The sequence below is a fragment of the Musca autumnalis genome, unplaced genomic scaffold (genome assembly GCF_047663935.1).
Source record: "Musca autumnalis isolate F117 unplaced genomic scaffold, ASM4766393v1 scaffold_1, whole genome shotgun sequence".
Lineage (NCBI taxonomy): Eukaryota > Metazoa > Arthropoda > Insecta > Diptera > Muscidae > Musca > Musca autumnalis.
In genome coordinates, this window is record NW_027411644.1 from 102,057,421 (window position 1) to 102,084,041 (window position 26,621).

A 26,621-nucleotide genomic window follows, 5' to 3' on the forward strand; every position below is an offset into this window, starting at 1 on the left:
ACGGTACCTCCCGATTTTCGGTATTTTGAGAGTTTTAGCCACAATTTTTAACCGAACTATCTGCAATTTGACATTTGAGGTTCTCAGTGGTCATGAATGGTATAGCCCCCATATGTTTTGGTATAGCCCCCATATAACGGTACCTCCCGATTTTCAGTATTTTGAGAATTTTAGCCACAATTTGTAACCGAACCATCTGCAAGTTGACATTTGTGGTTCTCAGTGGTCATTAAACATCTCCACCAAACATCGTCAACATAGGTCCATGTTTTGGTATAGCCCCCATATATCGGTACCTTCCCGATTTTCGGTATTTTGCGAATTTTAGCTAAAATTTTTAACCGAACTAGCTGTAATTTGCCATTTGAGGTTCTCAGTGGTCATTAAACATCTCCACCAAACATCGTCAACATAGGTCCATGTTTTGTTATAGCCCCCTTATAACCGTACCTCCCGATTTTCGGTATTTTGAGAATTTTAGCTATAATTTTTAATCGAAATAGCTGTAATTTGACATTTGAAGTTCTCAGTGGTCATAAAACATCTACAACGAAACATCGTCAACATAGGTCCATGTTTTGGTATAGCCCCCATATAACGGTATCTCCCGATTTTCGGTATTTTGAGAATTTTAGCTGCAATTTTTAACCGTACTAGCTGTAATGATCGGTATTTTGAGAATTTTAGCTACAATTTTGTCTATTCAAAAATAATCGTCAATATAGGTCCATGTTTTAGTATATCCCCCCATATAACTGTATCTCCAGATTTTCGGGAATTTTCAGTGGTCACGAAATTTCTTCACTAAAATTCGTCAACATGGTCCATTTTTGAGGGTCTACATTGTTTTGATGAAACTATCCTCAATTTGACTCTTGAAGTTCCCTGCAACTATAAAACTTTTCCGCCAAAAAATTTAAAGATAGGTTGACTCTTTGATATAGCCCCGTAGGTGGTACCTTTCACCTAGCTGAACACATTTTTTTAGATTAGATTAGATAACACTGTGCAACAAAATGGAGGTGAAAGTCCGGGGCACGGAAAATTCCTCTTGGGGAAGAAAGGCCTTGGTGAATATATTATGAACCCCGAAGGACAGATCCGCCGTGAGTCGAACTTCCGCGTTATGGCGTGATGAAATTTTTGTTAGAGACCCTGTGGGCCATCAGGAATTAGCGTTATATCTTTGTTCACTGTTGCTTAAGTGCTCTACAAAAACAACAAACAAAGATATAATGCTAATTCATGATGGCTTACAGGGTCTCTTGCAAAAACTTCATCACGCCATAACGCGGAAGTTCGACTCACGGCGCCATCTTCAAAAGGAATTATCTCTGCCCCAACATTTGTGTTCACAGTGTAATTTAAGCAATAGTGGGAGGCAGTAGACGTCTATCCATTGTCGAAAAGTTGTTCCAATTAAATTGTGAAAATACCCTAATTATTCCATTTTAATTAAGACTATTTTATGGTGGAGGGTATAAAAAGTTCGGCCCGGCCGAACTTAACGACTTTTTACTTGTTGGGATTTTTAGCTAAAAGAGGACACGACTAGAGAGACCTTATATAGGAATTTCAGTAAATTAAAAAAAAGCATGGCCCCTTTTATTTTCTATATTTGACATTCTAAATCGCCGGTAACTAAGGATTTTTGTATAGCATTCTCGTAATTATTCAACCAATAGATTTAAATTTCCAATAGATTTCTTGGACGAGATGAGCTGATTTGGTGTTGTTCATAGAAATGGCTAAATATGGACTAAAATGAGTGCATTTGAGTTCTAGAGTTCTATCACTAGTCATAAGGGGCTCATGTCCCATGGACAAGCGAAATCAATAAATGTACATGGACTACGAAGCTTATATCTTTAAAAAAACTATGAATAAATATACACCAGTTGTAGAGAAGTTTTAGATGAAAAAATACTCACCAAAAGCCACTTATTATGCTGGTGAATATAAGAAGTAAATTTGGTAGCCAGGAAGTTGTTCCGGGTCATAAAATGGTCGCAACCCGTAATATTTACTTAATATGAATTTGTTTGCCTTACATGTCAGTTCGTTACATATTAAAAGTCTCTTATTAATGATTATAACGTACAAAATTATATATTTTTGTTGCTACTCGGTAATCCGGACAATTCGATAATCCGGACACCGCCGAAACATGTGGTGTCCGGATTATCGAGACTATACTGTATTATTGATCAGCATAAAATTCTATGTCGATTTGACAATGTCCGTCTGTCCGTCCGTCTATCGGTCTGTTGAAATCAAGAAACAGCACGCAATTTTAAATATAGAGAGTCAAAATTTGGTACAGAAGTTTTTATTACTTGCAGGATGGTTGGTATTGAAAATGGGATATATCGGTCACGTTTTGATATAGCCCCCATAGAACGGTACCTTCCGATTTTCGGTATTTTTAAGGTTGTAGCTTCATTATCCTACCAAAATGGTACGTAGTCTTCTTTAGGGGTATAAACCATTCCCCCAGAATTTTGTTGGCATCGGTCCACTCCTTCATATAGCCCCCATACAACGGTACCTCCCGATTTTCGGTATTTTGAAGGTTTTAGCTTCATTATCACTCCGAAATGGCTGAAATTTGGTACTTAGCCTACGTTGGTGGTATAAAACTTTCCCCCAGAACTTTGTCGTTATCGGTCCATGCCTTCATATAGGCCCCATAGAACGGTACCTCCCGATTTTCGGTATTTTGAACGTTGTGGCCTTGTGGAAATGGCTGAAATTTGGTATTTTGACTTCGTTGGGGGTACTTAAACTTCCCCTTTAAATTTGTCAGTATTGATCCACGCCTTCATATAGCCCCCATGGAAAGGTACCTCCCGATTTTTCGTATTTTGAAGTCTGTATCTTCAATATTCCACCAAAATGCTGAAATTTGGTATTAAGTCTTCAATGTGATATAAAACTGTTCGCCAGAAATATGTCTGTACAGATCCACGCTTTCATATTGCCCCATTTCTGACTAAAATTCGTCGGTATAGGTCCACGTTTCGATATAGCCCCCATAGAACGGTACCTCCCGATTTTCGTGATACTGAAGATTGTGACATCAATATCCAACCGAAATGGCTGAAATTCGTTATTTCGTCATCCAAGAGTTATAAAATATTCCAGAAGAGTATTGTCAGTATAGGTCCACATCTTCCTACATCCCCATAGAAGAGTAATTCTTAATTTTCGGTATTTTTTAAATTTTAGCCACATTCTCTTACCGAAATATAGGAAATTTGGTATTTAGTCTTCTTTGAGCCTAAAAACTTTCCGTCAGAAATTTGTCGTTAGAAATTTGTCCATAGAATGGTGCCTCACATTGTTTTACCGAAATTGCTGAAATTTAGTATTAAGTCTTCTTCATACATGAAAGGAAACTAATTATTCCATTTTACTTCAATACAACTTGTGGTGGAGGGTATAACAAGTTCGGCCCGGCCGAACTTAACGCCGTTCTTGCTTGTTTTTATTTACATTTGCGGCTTAAATTGACTGTAATATATAGCACCCTTAGAACGATACCTTCCGATTTTCACTATTCTGAAGGGCTTGGGCTACAAAATTTTTCTCCAGAAATTTTTCTGAGCAGGTCAACATTTTTATATATAGAACGGTACCCCCCGATTTGGGGAATGTTTAAGTCTTAACTGTAGTATCCAATTGAAATAGCTGATAGTTGGTATTTAGCCTGCCCTTGTGCCACAAAACTTTTCTACAGAAATTTTTGGATGAAGGTCAACGTTTGGATATAGCCCCAATTGAAAGGGAATGTGTAAGGTCTTAGCCGCATGATCTAACCGAAATATCTCAAATTGGTTAAAGTCTTCGTTGAGGGATTAAGACGTTCCCGCAGAGAGTGCAGTCTGATATACACCCCCATAGAACAACGGTACCTCGCGTATTTGAAGGTTTAAACCACACTTTTCTCACACATATTATTTAGTTTCCGTTGGAGCTATAACATATTTCCGCACAGAATTATCGGTATAGGTTCATGTTTTAGTATAGTCCCTGTAGAACGGTACCGCCCGGTTTTCGGCAGAAATCTGGTTCCAATATAAATTACGATGGAGTGCATACAAACTTTAATTCTTATAATTGTTCCACAAACATCCAATAAGGGACAAGGGAGACTTCTCTCAACTTTAATTCTTACTTACTTAAAAATGATAGATAGGCTACTTTGTGAGGTAGCATTATACCATTCCACTCCCAGGAATAAGCCTTATGCTATGCTCACAAGACGATAACAACTACAGTGAAAATCATTAATTATAAGAAACGGTAAATTACAATAATATAAAATAAAATCATTATAAAAAGCAGAAAAACGTGTATCTGCTTTCATTGGTGGCGGCTGGTTTGTGTCAATTAAAATAAATTATCCGAGGTAAAAAAAAACAAAACAACTCGCCAAAATTATTTGTTTCAATCTCTCTCAGAAGAAACCAGTATTTTCCGAATTATGAACAGCATTCATATATGGAGGAATTTGAACGTGCCACTGAGGCCTCAAAGTTTCCATAGTAATTTTTATGGAGCCAACGGTGAATTTTAAAGAAATTGCTCCAAAAACCACATTTATTGTCCAATCGAAGAGAAAATTTTATCAGTTCATTTCTGTGGCTAAACAAGTAATCTTACATCTGAAAATCTGCTAGATTTAAATATAAGGTTATTTATAGGGCCTCAATGTTCAAATATACTATTGGAGCCATATCAAAATCTCACCCGATTTACACAAATTTTTGTTGGATTACTTGTTTAGCCACACAAATGAACTGGTAAAATTTTCTTTTCGATTGGACAATAAATGTGGCTTTTAGAGCAATTTCGGGAAAATTCAACTTTGGTCCCATGCAAATTACTATGGAAACTTCGAGGCCCCAACTTTGGCAATCTTAAAATATAACAAATCTAAACACTTTAAACACATCGATTTTTTAAAACCGTCCTAATGTAGACCTGTGGTTTTCTGTATTAAATGTATTTTTCAACCGGCAAATTTGTGCATTGATTAGTGGATAGAAAACTTCTGTTCAAAATAATATTTTTAATATGGTTTCGGGTTTTGGTATAGTCTCCATTGAATGGCGTACCACCCGATATGATATATTTGAATACTCTCCACCATAGTATGGAGGGTATACTGTTTACTTTCGTAACGCATTGAAATAATCATTTGTTACCCTATAAGGAATATATTCTTGATCAATGTACAATTCTGAGTCGATCGATCTATGAATCTACCCAAAATTGTAAACATAGATCCATGTTTTGTTCCAGCCCCCATATAACGATACCGCCCTATTTCAGGTATTTTGGAATAGCCACCATATAACGGTACCACTCGATTTCGATTCTAGACATAGGTTAATGTTTTGTCCTGCCCCCATATAACGGTACCGTCCTATTTCAGGTATTTTGGAATTTGCAGCTACATTTTCGGACCAGATTAGCTATAACTTGGCATTTGGGGTTGCTAGTGGTCAAACAACTTTTCCACAAAAATTTTATGGACACAGGTCCACTACTCAGAATAGCCCACATAACGTAACCGCTCGATTTCAGTTTTTTTTTTTTGAAAAATATATGTTAGAAATATGTTTGGATCCAAACAAATATGTATTTGGGACTGGTTGCAAACAATTATATGTTTGGATCCAAACATATTATGTTTGGGTCCAAACAAATATATGTTTCCAAAATTTTTTAAATATCTCGATTTTATTTCTTTGTGTATCAACATATTTTTTGGGTGGAGAGAGGATTTTTGTCAAAGAGAGTAACTTATTATTATTTCATAACTTAGAGCTGTGTGTATGGTGTAATAGAAGACGCAGAAGCGAAGACGGGAGGGTAAAAAAAATTGTTTTTGCTTTGGTGGTGTGTATGCGGTATGCATATGAGGAGAATGTGTTTTATTTCACAACTAACGACCCAGCAAACCAAAATCGGAAGAAACATACGAGTTCGGACCGAATTCGGTCCGAAAGTCGGAAGAAACATCCGAGTTCGGATGCGAGTTCGGTCCGAAATCTGACCGAATTCGGTCCGAAGTCTGATATTAAAAGTTTTAATATCATCTTAGGCTGTTAAATGTTCGTGCGCCACTTCGTAGAAAAAACCAACAGTGGAGAACAACTAATTTATCAACATGATCTGTGAAATATGTAAAACAATTGTAATTAATATATAAAAGTATTAAGAAACTTAACTTTGGCAATATATATAAAATATATGACTTTCCACGGAAGTGTTGAAGTTTGACGAAGAAAATCTTTACTTTCATTAACTTCATAAAAATAAACAAATATGTATACAACGGTTCACTATGAATGATCTTTAAACACTATCATGCATCAATGCGCATAACAAAAGTAACCAAATTTGTTCTCCGATACAATTAAATTAAAACCCGAGCACTCATTTTTCGTTTACTTTATTAACGTCTTCACAGACGTGTCGGACGTCCGACATTGTGTTTGCTGGGGAGTAGTGTTCAACGATGTTTCTATATTTTATAATTAATAGATTTTATTTGATTTTCTTTGTAAAAGTGTGACACTATTTCTTGTATTTGGAATTTTTTATGTACCTATACTTTTGTGTTTGGTATTTCTAATAAAAGAACAAGTAAAAAAGTATCAGTCGGCCTTGCCGACAGAGATATACCCTCAGCCTGTGTGAATTAAAACATTCATCTACGGACAGATCGACACAATTGTAGAACTTTTGCGGGGGAGGTAACATAAAGAGAAGATCGATATCGGCCATTTTAGAAGTAAAACTAAATTTGGACAAAATATTAGGAGATCCAACGTTTGGATAAATTTGGTTGCCCCGTTCAAGGGATATCGTGCATACCATTTTAGTGACATTTTTTAAATATTGGGGGGAAGTACAGGAAGTTGTTGCCAATCTTCGAACTGAAACTAAGTTTGGACACCTTTTGGGCTGTTTTCTCAATAAGTATTGACTTGCCCCTGAAAAAGCATTTACCGTCGTAATTGAGGCGGCGAATTCAAGTTGCTTCAACAGAAATCAACGTGATTCGAGAGCAGGTCTTAATGTGAATTTATCCAAAATTTTGGGTGGGTGGTACCCGAATGAGTGGACAAATATAGTCCATATTCAAAACAGATGTATTAGGATGTGTAAAATATGGACCAAAATGGTCACTCCCTTCAAGAGTTATCGTGCGCACAATTTTTCCGAATATTTTTTAACTTTTGTGGGGGAGGTACCTGAAGGTGTGGACCGTTATGGCTTATCTTCGAATTTATACTAAGTTTGGACAAAATATTACGAAGGCCAAATCTGGAACCGAGTCTGCATATTATTATGTTTGGGACTGTTAGAGAGGCCGTTTTTTCCTCCGTGTAGCCACATTATTTACTTTTATACCCTCCATCATGAGATGTGGGGTATATTGTAGTTGTCATTCTGTTTGCAACACCATTAAATTGTTGTTAGAGAATCTAAAAAGTGTACTTGTTGGACCCGCATACAATTTACAGCTGATTAAACCATATAACGGTACTGTCGCGTGTTATTTTTGAAGCTGTTAAGATTTTAACCCAGATATGCTCAAGCCTTGATAATTACCATGATATTTTTTAGACTTTTTCTGTAGTCTTTTCTCACAAAAACAAGTAAGAAAGTATCAGTCAGCTGAGCCGACAGAGATATACCCTCACCAAGTACCCGAAGAAAAAAGTTAACACAATACTTCTGTAGGTTTTTTAGCTGTTGGGAAAATTTTCCAGGATGGAAAGGGCCGCAAAAAACTACATGTTGCAACAAAATTCAGAATGATCCAAGACGAGTGCATTTTTTCCAAACTTTGGGTAGGGTGTACCCATAGGAGTGATCCGATGTAGTACATATTCGGACCTAATACAAATCTGTAGCAAATATTTTTTTCTTTATTAGTCTATGGATATTTTCCTTACAGACTATATAATTAAATATGTTGTACTTAATTTTCTGAATTTAAATATATTACAATTTTTATACCCCCAGCCTTTAGGCTAAAGAGGGTATTTACACTTTTATACGACCAAAAATGTGCCTCATCGAAATAATGGTTTCAGACCTCAAGTATGTTTGTACGATATCCGTTTCAGACAATTTTGAGTAGATCTAGCAATGTCCGTCCGTCTGTCTGTCTGGCTGGCTGGTGCGCACGATAACTCTCGAACGGATCAATCGATTCGGTTCAAATTTTGGGCATCGAATTATTTTGTTCAGATTCGATTTAAGTTCGAAGATGGGCCATATAGGTCCACTCCTTCAGGTACCTCCCCCACAAATGTTCAGAAATTGTCGCAAAACTTGTGCGCACGATAACTCTTGTAGGGAACAACCGATTTGGTCCATACTTTGCACATCGTGTAATTTCTACTAAACTTAGATGAGGTTTCAATATGGACTCAATCGGTCCACTCCTTCGGGTACCTCCCACACAAAATTTCGGAAAAGTTCAGTTTAGGACCTGGTCTCGAATCGCTTTGATTTTTGTTTACGCAAGTTGTATTCGCTGTCCTCTATACGACGGTGTAAGTTTCATTAGGGGCAAGTCCATACTTCCTGAGGAAATAGCCTGAAAGTTACAAAAAGCCCTATGACACCGTGTGTAATGGTTGGAGCGCAAGATAACCCTCGAACGGATCTGCCGGTTCGGTCCAAAATTTGGCTTTCGTAATATTTTGTCCAAACTTAGTTCAAGTTCAAAGATGGATTATATCGGTCCACTCCTTCCCGTACCTCCCCCACAAAAGTTCGAAAATGTTCGGAAAATTTGTGCGTACGATAACTCTTGAAGGAAGTTACCGATTTGGTCATTACTTTGCACATTATGAAATTTCTACCAGACTTAGATGAGGTTCCAATATGGACACAATCGGTAAACTCCTTCGAGTACCTCCCACACAAAATTTCGGAAAAGCTCACGAATCGCCTTGGTTTTTGTTGTAACATCTTGTATTCACTGTCCCCTATACGAAGGTACAAGTTTCCTCAGGGGCAATTCCATACTTCCTGAAAAATAGCCTGAAAGTTGAAAAACAAATCCTATGACACCATGTTTATGGGTGGAAGCGCAAGATAATTCTCGAACAGAAATGCCGATTCCGGCCAAAATTTGGCCTTCGTAATATTGTTTCCAAACTTAGTTTAAGTTCGTAGATAAGCCATATCGGTCCACTCCTTCAGGTACCTACCCCACAAAAGTTCAAAAATATTCGGAAAAATTGTGCGCACGATAACTCTTGATGGGAGTGATCGATTTGGTCCATACTTTACACATTCTCATAATATCTACCAGATATAGATCAGGTTCGAATATGGACTATATTTGTCCACTCCATCCCGTACCTCCCACACAAAATTTTGGATATGTTCTCTTTAAGACCTGTTATTGAATCACTTTGATTTTTGATGAAGCAACTTACATTCGCTGCCTCAATTACGATGGTAAAAGTTATTTCAGGGGCAAGTCCATACTTCTTGAGAAAACAGCCCGAAGGGTGTAAAAACCCCCTATGGCACCCCCATGGTCTATGTCGGTCCATTCCTTTAAGTACCTTTTCCTCAAAAATTTTGAACTTTAATCCTAATCAAAATTTTTGTCGGTTCATACGACCAAAATTTTGAAACCCCCTAACTACATCAGTTTTTTGTGAAAAAAGTGTTTCAATTTGCCCACGCTGAGGGTATATCTCTGTCAGCAAAGCCGACTGATACTTTTTTACTTGTACTTCTCAATTTACAAAGTTTGAGCTAAATCGATTTCTCTCTTAAAGGGTTATTTTACACATTAGCCAGTTTAGCTGGTGCCGGTAGAATTTTCTGGACCTTTTTGGGTCATTATCTCAGGAAGTATGGATGCAACCTGCTGCATCACAAATTATTAAGATCAGAGAGGAGTTGTTAAACTATAATTTTTCAAATTTTGTGTGGGAGGTACTCAAATGAGTGGACTGATATAGTCCATATTAGAACTCGATCTATGCCTGAAAGTAATATTACCAATAGCAAAGTTTGGCTCAATTCGGTTATTCCCTCATGCCCACAATCTTGGCGAAAAATTTTGAACCTTTGTGGGGGAGGTACCGGAAGGAGTGGACCGATATGGTCTATCTTCCAACTTAAATTAAGTTTGGACAAAATATTGAAAGACCCAAAATTTTAACCAAATATTTTGATCCGTTCAAGAGTTATCGTGCGCTCCAACTACGGCACATGGTGTTATATGATTTCTGAGGATATATGGACTTGCTCTTGAAAAAAATTATATCGTCGTAATGAAGGTAGTGAATACAAGTGGCTGCAACAAAAACTTTTGTGTGGGAGGTACCCGAAAGAGTGAACCAATAGGGTCCATATTGGAACCTCATCTATGTCTGGTAGAAATGGCACGATGTGCAAAGTATGGACTAATTCGGTTACTCCCTTCAAGAGTTATCGTGCGGACAATTTTTCCGAACATTTTTGAACTTTTGTGGGGGAGGTACCTGAAGGAGTGGACCGATATGGCCCATCTTCGAACTTAAATCAAATCTGGACAAAATATTTCGACACCCAAAATTTGAATCGAATCGATTGATCCGTTCGAGAGTTATCGTGCGCACCAGCCAGACAGACAGACGGACAGACAGACAGACGGACGGACATTGCTAGATCGACTCAAAATTGTCTGAAACGGATATCGTACAAACATATTTGGGGTCTAAAACCATTATTTCGATGAGGCACATTTTTGGCCGTATCAAAGTGTAAATACCCTCTTTAGCCTAAAGGCTGAGGGTATAATTAAAATTTTGTGTACTGGGCCCTCCGAAATGGTGTCGAGATCCATTTCTAACTATATTCTTGAAGTCAACAATAAAAATGGTACATACTTTGATAAAGCTGACATATCATGAAAACAACAATTTTGTGTCCTATATATAGGACATTGGGCACATTTGGGTTAAGAACCTTTACTTATTGAATTAGCTGTAATTTCACATTGAAAGTTCTCAGTGGCCACAAAACTCCAAGAAACAATTTTGATATACATAGGTCCACATTTTGATATAACCCCCACATACACTTTTTTTTTGAGAATTTTTCACAAAATAATAGCTGTAATGCGGCATTTAAAGTTCCAAGAAGGCAGAAAAATCTTTTAAGAATATTTGAGCCATATGCACATTTTGGTATAACCTACCTGACACCTTTACCTATTTTGTTAGCTTTAGCTATATTTTCCAACCAAAATACCTATAATTTGCCATTTGCGATTGCTATTTTCTAAAAGACTTATCCACAAAAATTGTAGGCATATGTAGGTCCACATCTAACAGTTTCTCCCGACCGATGTTGCTGTAATTTCGTGGAGCGCGATCTTATATTGGAAGGAAAAAATACTGCCCAATATGAAGCTTTTTATACCCTCAGCCTTTAGGCTAAAGAGGGTATTTACACTTTGATACGACCAAAAATGTGCCTCATCGAAATAATGGTTTTAGACCCCAAGTATGTTTGTACGATATCCGTTTCAGACAATTTTGAGTAGATCTAGCAATGTCCGTCCGTCTGTCTGCCTGTCCGTCTGTCTGTCTGGCTGGCTGGTGCGCACGATAACTCTCGAACGGATCAATCGATTCGGTTCAAATTTTGGGTATCGAAATATTTTGTCCAGATTCGATTTAAGTTCGAAGATGGGCCATATAGGTCCACCTCCTTCAGGTACCTCCCCCACAAATGTTCCATAATTGTCGCAAAACTTGTGCGCACGATAACTCTTGTAGGGAATAACCGATTTGGTCCATACTTTGCACATCGTGTAATTTTTACCAAGCTTAGATTAGGTTCCAATATGGACTCAATCGGTCCACTCCTTCGGGTACCTCCCACACAATATTTCGGAAAAGTTCAGTTTAGGACCTGGTCTCGAATAGCTTTGATTTTTGTTTACGCAAGTTGTATTCGCTGTCCTCTATACGACGCTGTAAGTTTCATAAGGGGCAAGTCCATACTTCCTGAGAAAATAGCCTGAAAGTTACAAAAAACCCTATGACACCGTGTGTAGTGGTTGGAGCGCAAGATAACTCTCGAACGGATCTGCCGATTCGGTCCACAATTTGGCTTTCGTAATATTTTGTCCAAACTTAGTTCAAGTTCAAAGATGGATTTTATCGGTCCACTCCTTCCGGTACCTCCCCCACAAAGTTCGAAAATGTTCGGAAAATTTGTGCGTACGATAATTCTTGAAGGGAGTAACCGATTTGGTCCATACTTTGCACATTATGAAATTTCTACCAGACTTGGATAAGGTTCCAATATACACTTAATCGGTAAACTCCTTCGAGTACCTCCCACACTAAATTTCGGAAAAGTTCAGTTTAGGACCTGCTCTCGAATCGCCTTGGTTTTTGTTGTAACATCTTGTATTCACTGTCCCCAATACAAAGGTACAAGTTTCCTCAGGGGCAAGTCCATACTTCCTGAAAAAATAGCCTGAAAGTTGAAAAACAAACCCTATGACACCATGTTTATGGGTGGAAGCGCAGGACCGATTGGTCCATAATGTGTAATCTCATAATATCTACCACATATAGATCAGGTTCGAATATGGACTATATTTGTCCACTCCATCCCGTACCTCCCACACAAAATTTTGGATAAGTTCACTTTAAGACCTGCTATTGTATCACTTTAATTTTTGTTGAAGCAACTTGCATTCGCTGCCTCAATTACGATGGTAAAAGTTGTTTCAGTGGCAAGTCCATACTTCTTGAGAAAACAGCCCGAAGGGTGTAAAAACCCCCTATGGCACCCCCCATGGTCTATGTTGGTCCATTCCTTTAAGTACCTTTTCCGCAAAATTTTGAACTTTAATCCTAATCAAAATTTTTGTCGGTTCATACGACCAACATTTTAAAACCCCCCTAAATACATAAGTTTTTTGTGAAAAAAAGTGTTTCAATTTGCACAGGCTGAGGGTATATCTCTGTCGGCAAAGCCGACTGATACTTTTTTACTTGTTTGTTAAAGATTTTTCTACTGTTACTGTATATGGTATATATATGTAGATTCAATATAGGTTCATTTTATGGTATATACCCAATTGAAGGTGTATGGTATTTCGGATTTTAAATGGGTATTAAACGTCATATCTCATTGGAATTAAACCTTGTTTACAAAAAAGTAGAATTCTTCAGTTAGAATATTCCCCTTCATTAATGATAGGAAACTGTTTTTCCATTTTAGTTCAATACAACTCGTGGTGGATGATATAAAAAGTTCTGCCCGACCGAACTTAACGTCTTCATTATTCGTTTTCTACGAAATCTTCCAGATTTATTTTATTATTATTTATGTTACACATTATATTATACTCTTCACCACATTGAAAATATATATTCGTCCACGTTTATATGTAGCCCCCATAGAACTTACTTTTTCTTTATTTTAATGAGACTATTATTCCATCGAAATGGCTAAAATTTTGTATTCAGTCTTAGTTGGGGATTACCATGATCAAGAGCAAATACCATGATCAAGAGCAAAATCCCCAACGACATGTTGAAATATAAACAACATGCATACGTGAAAGGTAGATCAGTGGAAACCGCATTACATGAGGTAGTACACCACATAGAGAGGACCTTCGAAATGAAGATGTACACACTCGCAGTTTGCATCGACATAGAAGGTGCTTTCAACAACGTCAGCACGGAAACGCTGATCCACTTCTTAGAATTTCGAATTTCGTGTAGACAGAACGCTGAGGAACTGGATAGACGACATGCTAAGGAACAGATGGATAAGCTGCGCGCTACATGACGTAACAAGAAGAGACAAAGTAGGGCAGGGAACGCCACAGGGGGGGATTTTATCGCCGCTTCTGTGGGTCACTACCATAAATAGTCTACTAAGGTCCTTAACCAAGGAAGGATTTGAGTCTCGCAACCAAGATAAGATTCGTCAAATGTTATATTTGGTCTATACTATTATATGCCGTAGAAACTTGGACCATCAAGAGTGCAGATCAAAAAAGAATTGAAGCATTTGAAATGTGGGTCTATAGAAGAATACTTAAGATACCCTATACATCGCACATTTCAAACCAAGAAGTTCTCAGACGAATGCATGTCGACAGGCAACTCTTACACACGGTCAAATCGAGAAAAATCGCATACCTTGGACACCTGATAAGAAATGACAAATACAGATTTATTCAATGCATTATTAAATGCAACATAGAAGGACAACGACCAAGAGGCAGAAGGGAGATATACTGGCTAAGTAACATCCAAGAGTGGACAGGATACAGAGATGAAACAAATCTGCTACATGCTGCTAAAAATCGAGAGCTGTTTATAATTTCTAAAATAAAATAACATAACATGTACATATGATATATATAAATGTAATGTATACTATTGTATGATCGCTTTATATCCGAATAACGGATCCGCAAATAAAGAAGAAGAAGAAGTTATGCAGACGACGTTATAATACTTCTAAGGGGAAAGAATCCAAATCTAATTTGCAGGAGAGCCGAAGAGGCTCTAAATATAGCTTACAACTGGGCTAGACCAAGAGGTCTTAATGTTAACCCGGAAAAAAACAGAGTTATGTCTTTTCACTAGGAAAACGAAATTGGGCTCCGTCGAGGAACCAGTTTTCCCCTGAATAAGACATTAACTATATCTCCAACAGTTAAATATCTGGGGGTAATCCTAGATAGGAAACTCAAATGGAAAGACCATATTCAGGAAAGGGCTGCCAAAGCACACAGATGTTGGTCAACTTGTAGAAGGGCTATAGGCTCAAAATGGGGTTTTAATCCTAGAATGATACACTGGCTATACAGAAGCGTAATAAGGGTGAATCTATAAATCAAATAGTATCGGACCGGATACAGAATCAAATGAAGTAGCTCTGTGTGAAGTTCTAATACCGGAAAGAGATGTGTGGATCGATGGAACCCTTGCACAGATTCCCGCTGGAAGCTGAGGGTTTACGGACGGGGCTGTGTTAGGGGGGAGAACGGACTGGGTCTTTATATCGTAGACATGGAAACGAGGATCTCCCTTCGTCTACCGGATCATAACACGATCCTCCAGGCCGAAATCCGAGCGATCACAGAATGTCTGAACTGGTTTAAAACAAATACAAGGCCACTCACAGTTAACATCCTTACGGATAGTAAAGCAGCAATTAGAGCTATAAGAAGTAAGGCAACAATATCGAAAACTGTCTTAGAGTGTAAAAATTCAATTAACGACTATTCCCATTATGGCTCGGTAAACATTATATGGGTACCAGGACACATAGGGATTACGGGAAACGAAGTAGCAAAACAAGCCAGGGAGCTACCTACAGTAAGTCTAATCAATGCCAAACCTTTAAAGGCGGCGCGTATAGAACTAAAAGCTTGGACAAAGAATGCTCATGTATCCCCATGGAATAACCAGGAAAAGGGAAAAACTACAAAATCCTATGGGAAACACAGACCAGGACAAAACAAGTGACCTCCTAGTGATGAGTAAAAAGGATATCAGTAGACTGATCGGTGTCCTCACAGGGCATCTAGGACTACAAGCGCATCTGCACAGGATAGGCTGCAGGGCATGTGGCGAGGACAACGAAACGTTGGAACACTATCTCTGCCACTGCCAGGCTTTCACAAACTTGAGAACTCAGCTAATGGGAAACGACATAATTACAGGACTCGACCATATCAAGGACATCGGGTTCAAAAACTTGAGGGACTACGTCAATGGGACGGAACTCCTAAACTAACAACAACTTCCAGACACATAAAATTAGAGCGCACAACAGGCCTCTTCTGGCTTAAGTGTATGCCCTTTCTTTTTGAGGACATGTGGTGATCTTGAATCACCCCTCTTCTTAACCTAACCTAACCTAGTTGGGGATACAAAATTTTTAATTCCCGATTTGGGCTACAGTATCCAACCGATATAGCTGAAATTTGGTATTTGAAACGGTACCGCCAGATTTTCGAAATTTATAAAATTTGGTATTTAGGGCCTGTTTATGTATGTCGATAAGAAAATGAATGCGTAAAAAAAATTACCAAATTTGAGTGTGTTTTTCAAATTTGTTTTTTGTTTTGAAGCAAAAGCAACGGATATAATAGTTCCAAAACTAAAGTTTGGGTGTGTTTCATACATAAAAAGGGGGTTAATCTCCGTTGGTGCTATAAAATATATACATATGTACACATATTTGTCGGTATTGGCCCACATTTGATATGGCCCCTATAGAACTTTTTCGCCGATTTTTTAAATTGTTTACCATTATCCAACCGAAATGACCGAAATTCAGTTTCAATATAGTTTATGGTGAAGGGTATAAAAACTTAAAGTCGGTTTCCGTTTTGGTTAGTTAATGCTTCAAAAAATTTACTTATATGTTTTTGTACATTTTCTTTTCTATTTGAAACCCCCAATATTAAGTAGTTTATCTACACCTCATTCCTCCTAGACTATAATATCAAAACTTCGTTTTAGGTGAGTATATACGTATGTAACAATATCACTAGTCCACTGGATATCAAATCCATCGTTGATATCATTTTTATTTGTGCATATATTTATTATTCTATGTACCCGTAATTTTTTGAATTCCTGGTCCCAAAATAATTTTACTGTTAATTTTACCTATGTTTAAGACAAACAAACAAACAAACACTTTTCTTATCAAAAGAATAACACCAATATCTTTTGTCACCTAGGACACGCTTCAAATTATTGCCTTGATATCAAAAACAACAATTTCTGATACCAGTCAGTTTTATAGTCCACATCGGTGTGATAACTCAGTACAAAAATATTATCAAATCAAAAAATTCAATAGATAGCACTCGATGAGTGGGCAATTTAAAACAGAAAAAAACGTCCATAAATACCGACAACTACACTCGCACTTACCTGTTAGCCCGATATCAATATCAGTCTTTAACATTATCGATGAATAGTTATCTCCAGCATTTGTTGCTGGACTGACGTTAAACTTAACAATTTTTTGATAATTTTCAAATTCTCCACGAAGAATATCTTCGAAATACGATTCATTTAACCATTCGGGATAGTTGTTGGCAGGGGTTGTAGCTGGGGCGGGTTCTGACACTGAACTTGGTGGCACGCTTGGCTTATCAGCAACAGCAAATCTGTGTGGAAATACCAAGGGCAATAAACGTATTATTTCAAAACCAATAATTTATAATTTACTCACTTTGGTTCCAAATAGCCGTGATTGTACAACCAAGGCAATACCTCGTTAATATGTTTAATATAGCGCGGATTGTTGTACATGGCATTTTTAAAGTCCACACTTTCTTTTTCTTCACCCATGAAATTTTCAAACTTTGCATTATCGGTGGGATCCAACAACACAATGCCCATGGTCATGAAAGCCGTGGAGGAGGCCCAAGAACCATAGCAAATAAGTTGTTTGTGCAGTTCTCTTAAGCTGGGTATTTTCTCCTTGGGATATGCCAACAAATTCAAATGTTCCACCAATTGTTGATGATAGTAATTTATAAAGTATTCAAATTTGGATATTTTAATATCGACTTGGGTCGATGAGATAATGAAATAGAAAAGATCCTGGGCGGGAGAGCCGTAATTGGTGTTTTGGAAATCAACATATAAAACATCCTCTAATTTGCCTACACTGTCGTATTTGAAGAGTATATTATTCGACCAAGAATCACCGTGATTGAGAACGTTGAAGTGTTCGGGATTTGGTTTACGACCCTGTATGAATTCTTCAATGCAGCAATCGAAGAAATTTTCCTGAAAATATAAGTTGAATGAATTCATTTATTAGAACATATCTGAGGAATTCAATACAAAAGTAAATTTCAGGCAAGATGGAAACCTATTGTTTGAGCGTTTTTTATTGTGTTTAATTTGATAGATGGTCTTATTGACATGTGTATTGATATAGAGTCGGCGAATTTTCTTGTTTTAGAGGAGGATATCCTCTAAGGATTAATAACATACAGGAGTGGACTGGTATCCAAGATGTTGGGAATCTTCTCAGCGAAAGCCGAAACAGAGAGTCATTTGCTGAGATAATAAGAAATTTATAAACACCAAAATGAAATTTATAATGTAACAGATGTAATATGTATGTATATTAGGCCGGGGCGATTTGTGTGGAAGGAAAAAAGTGTTATCGGGCGCCTGGAGTTTCTGATTCTTGGGATTGTACTGAGCAAAAAAGTCAACTAGACCATATGTCTACGGTGAAAATCGAGCCCCCGGATTTTGACTTGAAGTTTTTTTTCAACGATTTTTGGATATTTTGGCATATAACAACCAAACCACTGAGATTTTCGATCCAACACAAAGACAACAATTGTAGCCAAGACAATAATAAAGAACTCTCTAGTACATCGCAAAAGCATTGGAACGCTCCTTCAGGTAGTTATGGCCTCAAGAAGGTGCACATTTTTCGGAAAATATCGATAAACGACACTGTGCTACAAAATGAAACTCAAAGTCAGTGGGTGGAAAGTTTCTTTTGGAGATGAAAGCCCTTGGTGAGTGTACTGAGAACCCAAAAGGAAATTTTCACCATAGGTCAAGTTTCCGAGATATTGCGTGATTATTGGTTTAATTTTGGCCCCTTAATTTGTGATCAAATAGCTTTATATCTCTCTAAAGCGTTATTGTAGCTTCATTTTGACATTACATGTCTTCAGTCAAATCGAATGGTGAATCTTTTTGTAGAATATTTCATCCCTCTAACTCAATTCCTTTCATGTCCTTTTCGTCCTTTATTTTTTGAACCGTAGTAAAAGTACCAAAAGGCGAGATTTTACAGCATCCAAATATTCTACAAAAATGTTGTTCAGAAGATTTTAGGTACGGTTCTCATTGATGACCAATCGATATTTCCCCGTTTTCATGGTTCTTTTTGACATTTTACCGGTTTTTGTTCAGAAAACTACGTTTTGTTTTTATGTATATTCGTTATTGGTCTGTGGTGCTTCTGAAATACTTACCATAAATAGCTCTTGTAATGACGAACACGTTAATAACAAATTTTATTGGAGGACAGATCCGGTTATCTAAATTTTTGAACCGGATATTCTGATATTAAAACCGATTTTGGAACCGGTTTTAAGTAACCGATTAACCGAATATGTGTATCATTAGAAAGCTAATAAAATGGTCAATCAACGTAGCGTAATGGTTGAGTGTGTGGTATTTCGCTAGAATTCATTTTTCAATACAAAACTCCTTAGGCCATGTTAGCTCGATTAATCCAATTAATTAATTATAATGTTTTTTGTTTTGTTCAATATTTATTTTGAAAAGCTTCGTAACCGACAAAGTTATAATCAGCTACTTGCTGTCATTTGATTGACCATTTTATTAGCTTTCTAATGATATACATATTCGGTTAATCGGTTACTTAAAACCGGTTCCAAAATCGGTTTTAATATCAGAATATCCGGTTCAAAAATTTAGATAACCGGATCTGTCCTCCAATAAAATTTGTTATTAACGTGTTCGTCATTACAAGAGCTATTTATGGTAAGTATTTCAGAAGCACCACAGACCAATAACGAATATACATAAAAACAAAACGTAGTTTTCTGAACAAAAACCGGTAAAATGTCAAAAAGAACCATGAAAACGGGGAAATATCGATTGGTCATCAATGAGAACCGTACCTAAAATCTTCTGAACAACATTTTTGTAGAATATTTGGATGCTGTAAAATCTCGCCTTTTGGTACTTTTACTACGGTTCAAAAAATAAAGGACGAAAAGGACATGAAAGGAATTGAGTTAGAGGGATGAAATATTCTACAAAAAGATTCACCATTCGATTTGACTGAAGACATGTAATGTCAAAATGAAGCTACAATAACGCTTTAGAGAGATATAAAGCTATTTGATCACAAATTAAGGGGCCAAAATTAAACCATTAATCACGCAATATCTCGGAAACTTGACCTATGGTGAAAATTTCCTTTTGGGTTCTCAGTACACTCACCAAGGGCTTTCATCTCCAAAAGAAACTTTCCACCCACTGACTTTGAGTTCCATTTTGTAGCACAGTGTCGTTTATCGATATTTTCCGAAAAATGTGCACCTTCTCGAGGCCATAACTACCTGAAGGAGCGTTCCAATGCTTTTGCGATGTACTAGAGAGTTCTTTATTATTGTCTTGGCTACAATTGTTGTCTTTGTGTTGGATCGAAAATCTCAGTGGTTTGGTTGTTATATGCCAAAATATCGAAAAATCGTTGAAAAAAAACTTCAAGTCAAAATCCGGGGGCTCGATTTTCACCGTAGACATAGGGTCTAGTTGACTTTTTTGCTCAGTACAATCCCAAGAATCAGAAACTCCAGGCGCCCGCTATGGTGTTCAAATCGCCCCACTCTAATGTATATAATTGCATTCGAAAAACGAGTAGGCAAATAAAGAAGAAGAGATTCTCTAAGGAGAATATCCCAAACAAGAAAAAGGAAACTGATGAGGATGTGCGGAAAATACTCAATTTGTGCAAATATCTGGAGAATGAAATAGCTATTTCCCGGAAACAATAAGAGACATTGTGTTCATTTTTATACCTTCCACCATAGTATGTAGGGTATATTAAGTGTGTTTTTTGGTTTTTATCACATTGAAATAATCATTTTATCACATTGAAATAATATATGTATGTTCTTGACCAGGGTAAAATTCTGAGTCGAACTATGCTTGTCCGTCCGTCTGTCTGTTGTAATCACTCTAGCATCCACAAAAATGGAGATAAGACGCTGAAATTTTGGAAAGATGCGTCTTTTGTTTGCAGGCACGTCAGTTTGATGATAGGCTATATCGGTCCACGTTTTGGTATAGTCCCCATATAACGGTACTGCCCGACTTTAGGTATTTTGACGTGTTTAGTCACATTTTTGACCGAATTTGACATTTAGGGTTGCTAGTGACAAAAAAAAAAATACTCCAAAATTAGGTTTAGTCCCCATTAACGGTACCTACCGATTGTCGGTATTTTAGCTAAAAATTTGACCGAACTAGCTGTCATTTGACATTTGAGGTTCCCTGTAGTCACGAAACTTCTCCCGTAAAAATCGTCAACATATGCATGTCCATGTTTTGGTATAGCCCCAACGCACGGTTGGTAAGGTGTGACAAAAATACTTCTAGATAATACATCGAACTGAAGTTTGCATCAATGGGGTCTAGTAACCTAAAACACTCTAACAAAATATTGCAGTACTAGGTCCAAGTTTTCGCGTGGTTCCCATGTAACGAATCATCCTGAATTGAAGAATTTTACTGTTACCAACACATTGTTCAACCGAATTTGTGGTAATCCGGTACCAGGAGTTCTTATTGCATAGTAAACCTCCCAGCGAAAAATTGTCTGTATTGGTCCATGATTTGGTATACTACCTATACGATTTATATTTCGATTTCTTTCGACAGATGTTAACCAAAAGTTCAAACGGAATAGGTTTTAATAATGACCTCTGAGTTCAGAATACCACATTATAAAGAAATGTCATATTGGTCCACTTACGACCACAGCTTACCACAGTTACCATCATTTTTCGGTACTTTATATAATTTAATCACCCCTTTCTGCACAATTACAGTCGAAATCGCTTATAACGTCGTCGTTTATAACGTCATATCGGTTATAACGACGATATCCAAAAGTCCCAAATCTTACTTGTAATAATGTATTTTTGGTTCTCAGTGCGGGGAAAATCTACACGTTTTGCAGTGGTCAAACATTAGGGTGTCCCAAAAAGACAAATTATTTGTTAAAGTCAATACCCCCAAAACTTTTTCTTTCACGAGTTTTCAATGCGGCTCTAAGTTACCATAACAATAGAAATCACTAATAGCACAAAAAGTTATTATCTTTAGGGTTGAAAGTGGAAGACTAAATACCAAATTTTAGCCATTTCGACGGGTTATTGTGGCCACAACCTTCAAAATACGGAAAATCGGGTGATACCATTCCATGGGGGCTATATGAAGGCGTTGACCTTTTCCGACAAATTTCATATTGAAAGTTTTATACCCCCAACGAAGACAAACCCCCTGTGTTTGTAACTATTTTTTGTTCGTTCGTCTATATTCGTAATAATTTGCGCATTCATAGCTTAGCCCCTCGATGACATACAGATCTAATTCTTCGTATATGAAGAAAAGACAAAAGTTTTTAGTTTTCCATAAAAAAAAAGTTAAAAAATTTTTTTTAAGCTACATGAATGATTTTTGGTACATACATTGGGAAAAAAATTCCATTCTTAAATCTGTTCGAGATACTAATATTGGTTGTTGCGCGCAAAAGTTATGGCGGTCTCAATTCTGATAAAAAGAAAAAAATCTTTAAAAGACTCTAATCATAATATTGAGAAACTTTCTTAATTAGGGGCTCCCTACATACTATATGGTTACTGAGGTCCCATAACTTTAGTGAAAAAGTTGTAAAATTTCGCGGAAATTAGGAAAGCATTCAAAACAATTGGTAGTTTACAACTTGTTCTAATAAAATTCAAGCTGTTTATGCATCTGAAAAATATATAAAAAATATGTACGTAATCTAAACATCGCGAAGATTCAAATGAAACCAAAACTATACAAATCCGTTTAGCGGTTTGCATATTATAGCAAAAAACAAAAAATATATTGAGGAAATTTGTAAAATTTTTGTAAGAGAACATATTTATTAAAATTTATTTTGTGAGTTAGTTGAACAAAATGTAAGAAAAATAGGTCGGAGTTTTTCTTCTATTTTAGTTAAATTCCACGCAATAAATCACATTTTTTATTCTAATCACTTCTCGAAAACACGCTAACATCTAGCAGAAGATATGGATATCTTTCAAATAAATGTTGGGTTCCTTTAAATGGGGTATAATCTTGAAATAAAATTGTATCGGGTAATGTTCATTTTGAAATGCGTGTAAATCGCGAAATCCTCAAAATCACTTGATGCGCATGCGGTTTACCAATACAGCGAATTCTTCTCTTTTAATTTGTACACTTTTGCCAGGATTTACTTTGGCCGCTAAGATGTAGCATCGTCTGCAGTTTAGTGTGCAACAAACTGTATAACGCTTATATTTTGCACAAAGTGCATACACTTTTTATGCGCATCCGATTTCACTATCAACCGTGAAAAAATACATCGATCGAATCCTATTTCGATCAAATCCATCAAGAACCGTGGATGTAGCATCACACACTATTTTTGGGATAAATCGGATACAGCTCACATGCCACTAAATTTTTTAAACCGCTGTTTTCGCAAAACCGCGAATGATGTGTCAGTTTTTTCATTGACAAGAAAAAGATCCACAGAAAATGCGACTAAATCCGCGATATTTTCAAAAACATTTTTCGCACATTTTTCGGTTTTTGCAGTTGCTGTTTTCGCCGTTCTAAGGGATGGATTTTCACGATCTATGATTTATATGATCCGGACCGCCGAAAAACTAAAATATCGCGGGGTACCAGCACACTCAAAAGGATATTGTAAATACTGTACCCAAAAAATAGGTTTTTTTAGAAAAAATATCGCACTAAATTTTGGCCTTTGGCAGTAGATTACTCTGCTGCTGTGTGGGCTACATACTTAATATACATATCAGATTATGCGAAATCGCGAGTTCTTTAGTCCTATAATTGGTTTTTCGAAATATCCGAATGCGCGTCCCAGTTACATAAAAAATACAAAAAACACCTGAAATCCGGCTTCAAAATGTCAGCATCCATAAAAGGTAGATGCAGTGGAAATTTTGGAAAGTGATACATTAGAAGTGTAATCTTCATTTTGTGTTCTCCAACTTTTACTTTGGACAGATGTCCGTCATTTGAATGGTTTAATCAGAAATCGAATAGCATTGTAAAAAACCTGTTTAGATTCAACGTGTTTTTACCTATGGTTTTTCCTTTACGCGGTCGTAACTACCACGTAAATTAATTTTTTTTGCTAAATTTTTGAGCTTTGTACAAAAACATCTAAATTAATCCAGCAATAGCCATAGTTACTGGCAAACTACAATAGTTCGCGTATTATAATAGTGCAAACCTTGGCTTCATGGAAACTAAAAAATTTTGACTTTTCCTCATATACCCTTTCTAGCCTAAAGGCTGAGGGTATAAAAAGTTCGATGACAGAGAGGTAGAGCTGGCAAAAAATCGATGGCACTATCGATAATATCGATTGTTATTTAAAAATTCAATATCGATAGATAGTTTTGCCTATCGATATTATCGGAATAAAAACCCCTAACCTGAAATCCATTGAAATAAATAGAAATTTCGCTGCTTTTCGGTTATATGTGTGTAAGAAAGTAAAGGCCTGCGTACATAAGCTGCCTTGCCTGCTTACCGTGCTTACTTATGATAAAAGAATAAAAAAGAAAAGGGCAACCCAGTTCGAAATTTCCTCGGCCTTCTTTATTCTTTTATTTTTATTATGTCAAAAATGAAGCAGGAAAGCAAGGCAATCAGGCAGAGCAGCTTATGTACGCAGGCCTTAAGTCCGTAGTCACAGGTACACATTTTTCGGTAAAGTAAAATGTATTTTTTTTACATTTTTTATAAAATAAAAGCAGTTTTTTATCCTCCTTTACATTTCTGTGAACTACTTTTGCATAATTTCAAGAAAATCATTGACATTTTCGCCATTTTCATCGCCAAATTAATAGCGATGACAACTTAACGATAATATCGATAGCAATCGATATTTTAAAACATTATATTGAAAATATCTAATGTTGGCAATATCGATGGTTTGCCAGCTCTACAGAGAAGCCACTCCACAGCCGATATGTCTGATAAGCCGCCACCAACGGCGAAACCGGTCACATAACGGTGGTTGTGTGGGTTCGAATCTTCGGATTTCCTTTTTCACATTTTTTACGAGAATTTATTTGAAATTTAAACATAGTATATTTTACCTCACGTATTCACGTACTCACCATTGCATCATAATATTTATCACCATTTTCAAAATGTTTCATATTTTCCAAAAATGGTTTCTTGAAAGAACTGAACATTTGTTGCATAAAACCACGAGTCATTGGTGTATCCAAATCACGATTAAATTTCTCACTATATTCTCCCTTGAGCAAATAACGGACAGCCGAGGCAGCATGGAACTGAGCCATTAGGCGCAAAACGGCTTTTGTATGTTCCATATCTAAGCACTCCAAACGATTGGCATTCTTGTAGTCTAGAGGACGTAAATCTTCCAATAAGACATAATAATCGGCAGGAGCTTCTTCGGCCATACGATAGGCTTTGGGGCCAATTGATACATTTACCCCAGCCTTACGATACATTTCTTCCATTTCGGGTATGATTTCGTTGTAGACACTATTTTCGACTTGGAAGAAATTAATGTGTTGCAGCATTTCTTTCATTTCCTTATTGTCATGGGCCACCTTTAACATATAGGATAGATCCTTGGTGGTACCATCCAAAAGGCTGACTGTTACATATACTCTCAACATAAGAGTGGCATAGTTTTCACCAGCTGCCAAAGCGGGTTGAGCTTTAAATGAAACAATATCACTTAAGTTGGGATATTGTTTCATAAGCAATGGTTTTATGTTTGTTTCATTCACCCAGGTGGGTATACGAGGATCGACTACTTCTGGAACTTTTTCATCAAGTACAGCTGAGGTGACAACTGGCACCTGTATCTCTTCCTTAGCAACCACAGTTGGTTCAACCTTTGTGGCCTCCTCATCATTCGGTGGCTCCTCCGCTACAGGGGTTTCTGGTGTAACTATCACCGAGGGTAATTTAATTTCCGGCAATGGTCTGGGAGTTCTCTTGTAACTGAAATCTTTGTCAGAGACTACAGGAGCTATGTCATAACTCTTGGGATCGTGTTTCGAACTACGTGAACCCATACTGACTGACTAGACACGAAATAATAAATAAATATTTTAAAATTATTAACCGGAAAAATGCGATACGAAACAACCTCCACGGTTCACTACAAGTCCACTACTGAAGAGCGGCGAGTAACCATTTTTTCGGTTATATGCACTTCATAGATATGTGTGTAGAACGCTACGATCTCCATGAATAGTTTAGCGATAAATAGAGAGCGTTATTCTATTGCTGTTGTTGCTTTAAACATTTAGATTATCATGTTTATTTCAGGCAGTAATCGGTTGCCGGCTGTTGATTCTTTCGATGGTAGTGCGTAGTAAAATTATCACAATTTATATCGAAAATATAGCAGCAGAAATATAGGTTCTCTCTTGTTTTGCTCGCTTCTTACTGTGTGTCTCTATATTTTAGAAATCTATTTTAATGACAAAGCTTAATTTTGATATCGACTATGACGAAAGTGTCCACAAATGAGACACAATTATCGTCGTCACATGTGTCCGTATTGATGAAAGAATCTAATGCCCAACATTTCCAGAGATTGTGGAAATTAAGACCCATAGTTTAACCAGGAATTCTTTGACCCCAATTATTCAAACAAACATTTAAGAGGTCTGTTGTTTTGTGGGGAATATTTCTTTGTTTTTTTTTTTTTTTCGAAAGTTCTGATTGAAATACAAA

General features: G+C 36.9%; 1 protein-coding gene across 1 annotated transcript in view; it reads right to left on the reverse strand.

Annotated features, from left to right (window-relative positions):
• LOC141403724 (uncharacterized) overlaps positions 1 to 26,116 on the reverse strand; it is a 43,573-nt gene extending 17,457 nt beyond the window's left edge. The window contains exons 1-3 of the mRNA XM_073986581.1: positions 25,016 to 26,116; positions 17,278 to 17,840; positions 16,974 to 17,212 (exon numbers count right to left, since the gene is read on the reverse strand). Of these exons, the coding sequence (XP_073842682.1) occupies positions 16,974 to 17,212; positions 17,278 to 17,840; positions 25,016 to 25,954 (1,741 nt within the window). The 5' untranslated portion in view covers positions 25,955 to 26,116. The remainder of the gene's footprint in view (positions 1 to 16,973; positions 17,213 to 17,277; positions 17,841 to 25,015) is intronic.
• Positions 26,117 to 26,621: the final 505 nt, after the last annotated feature.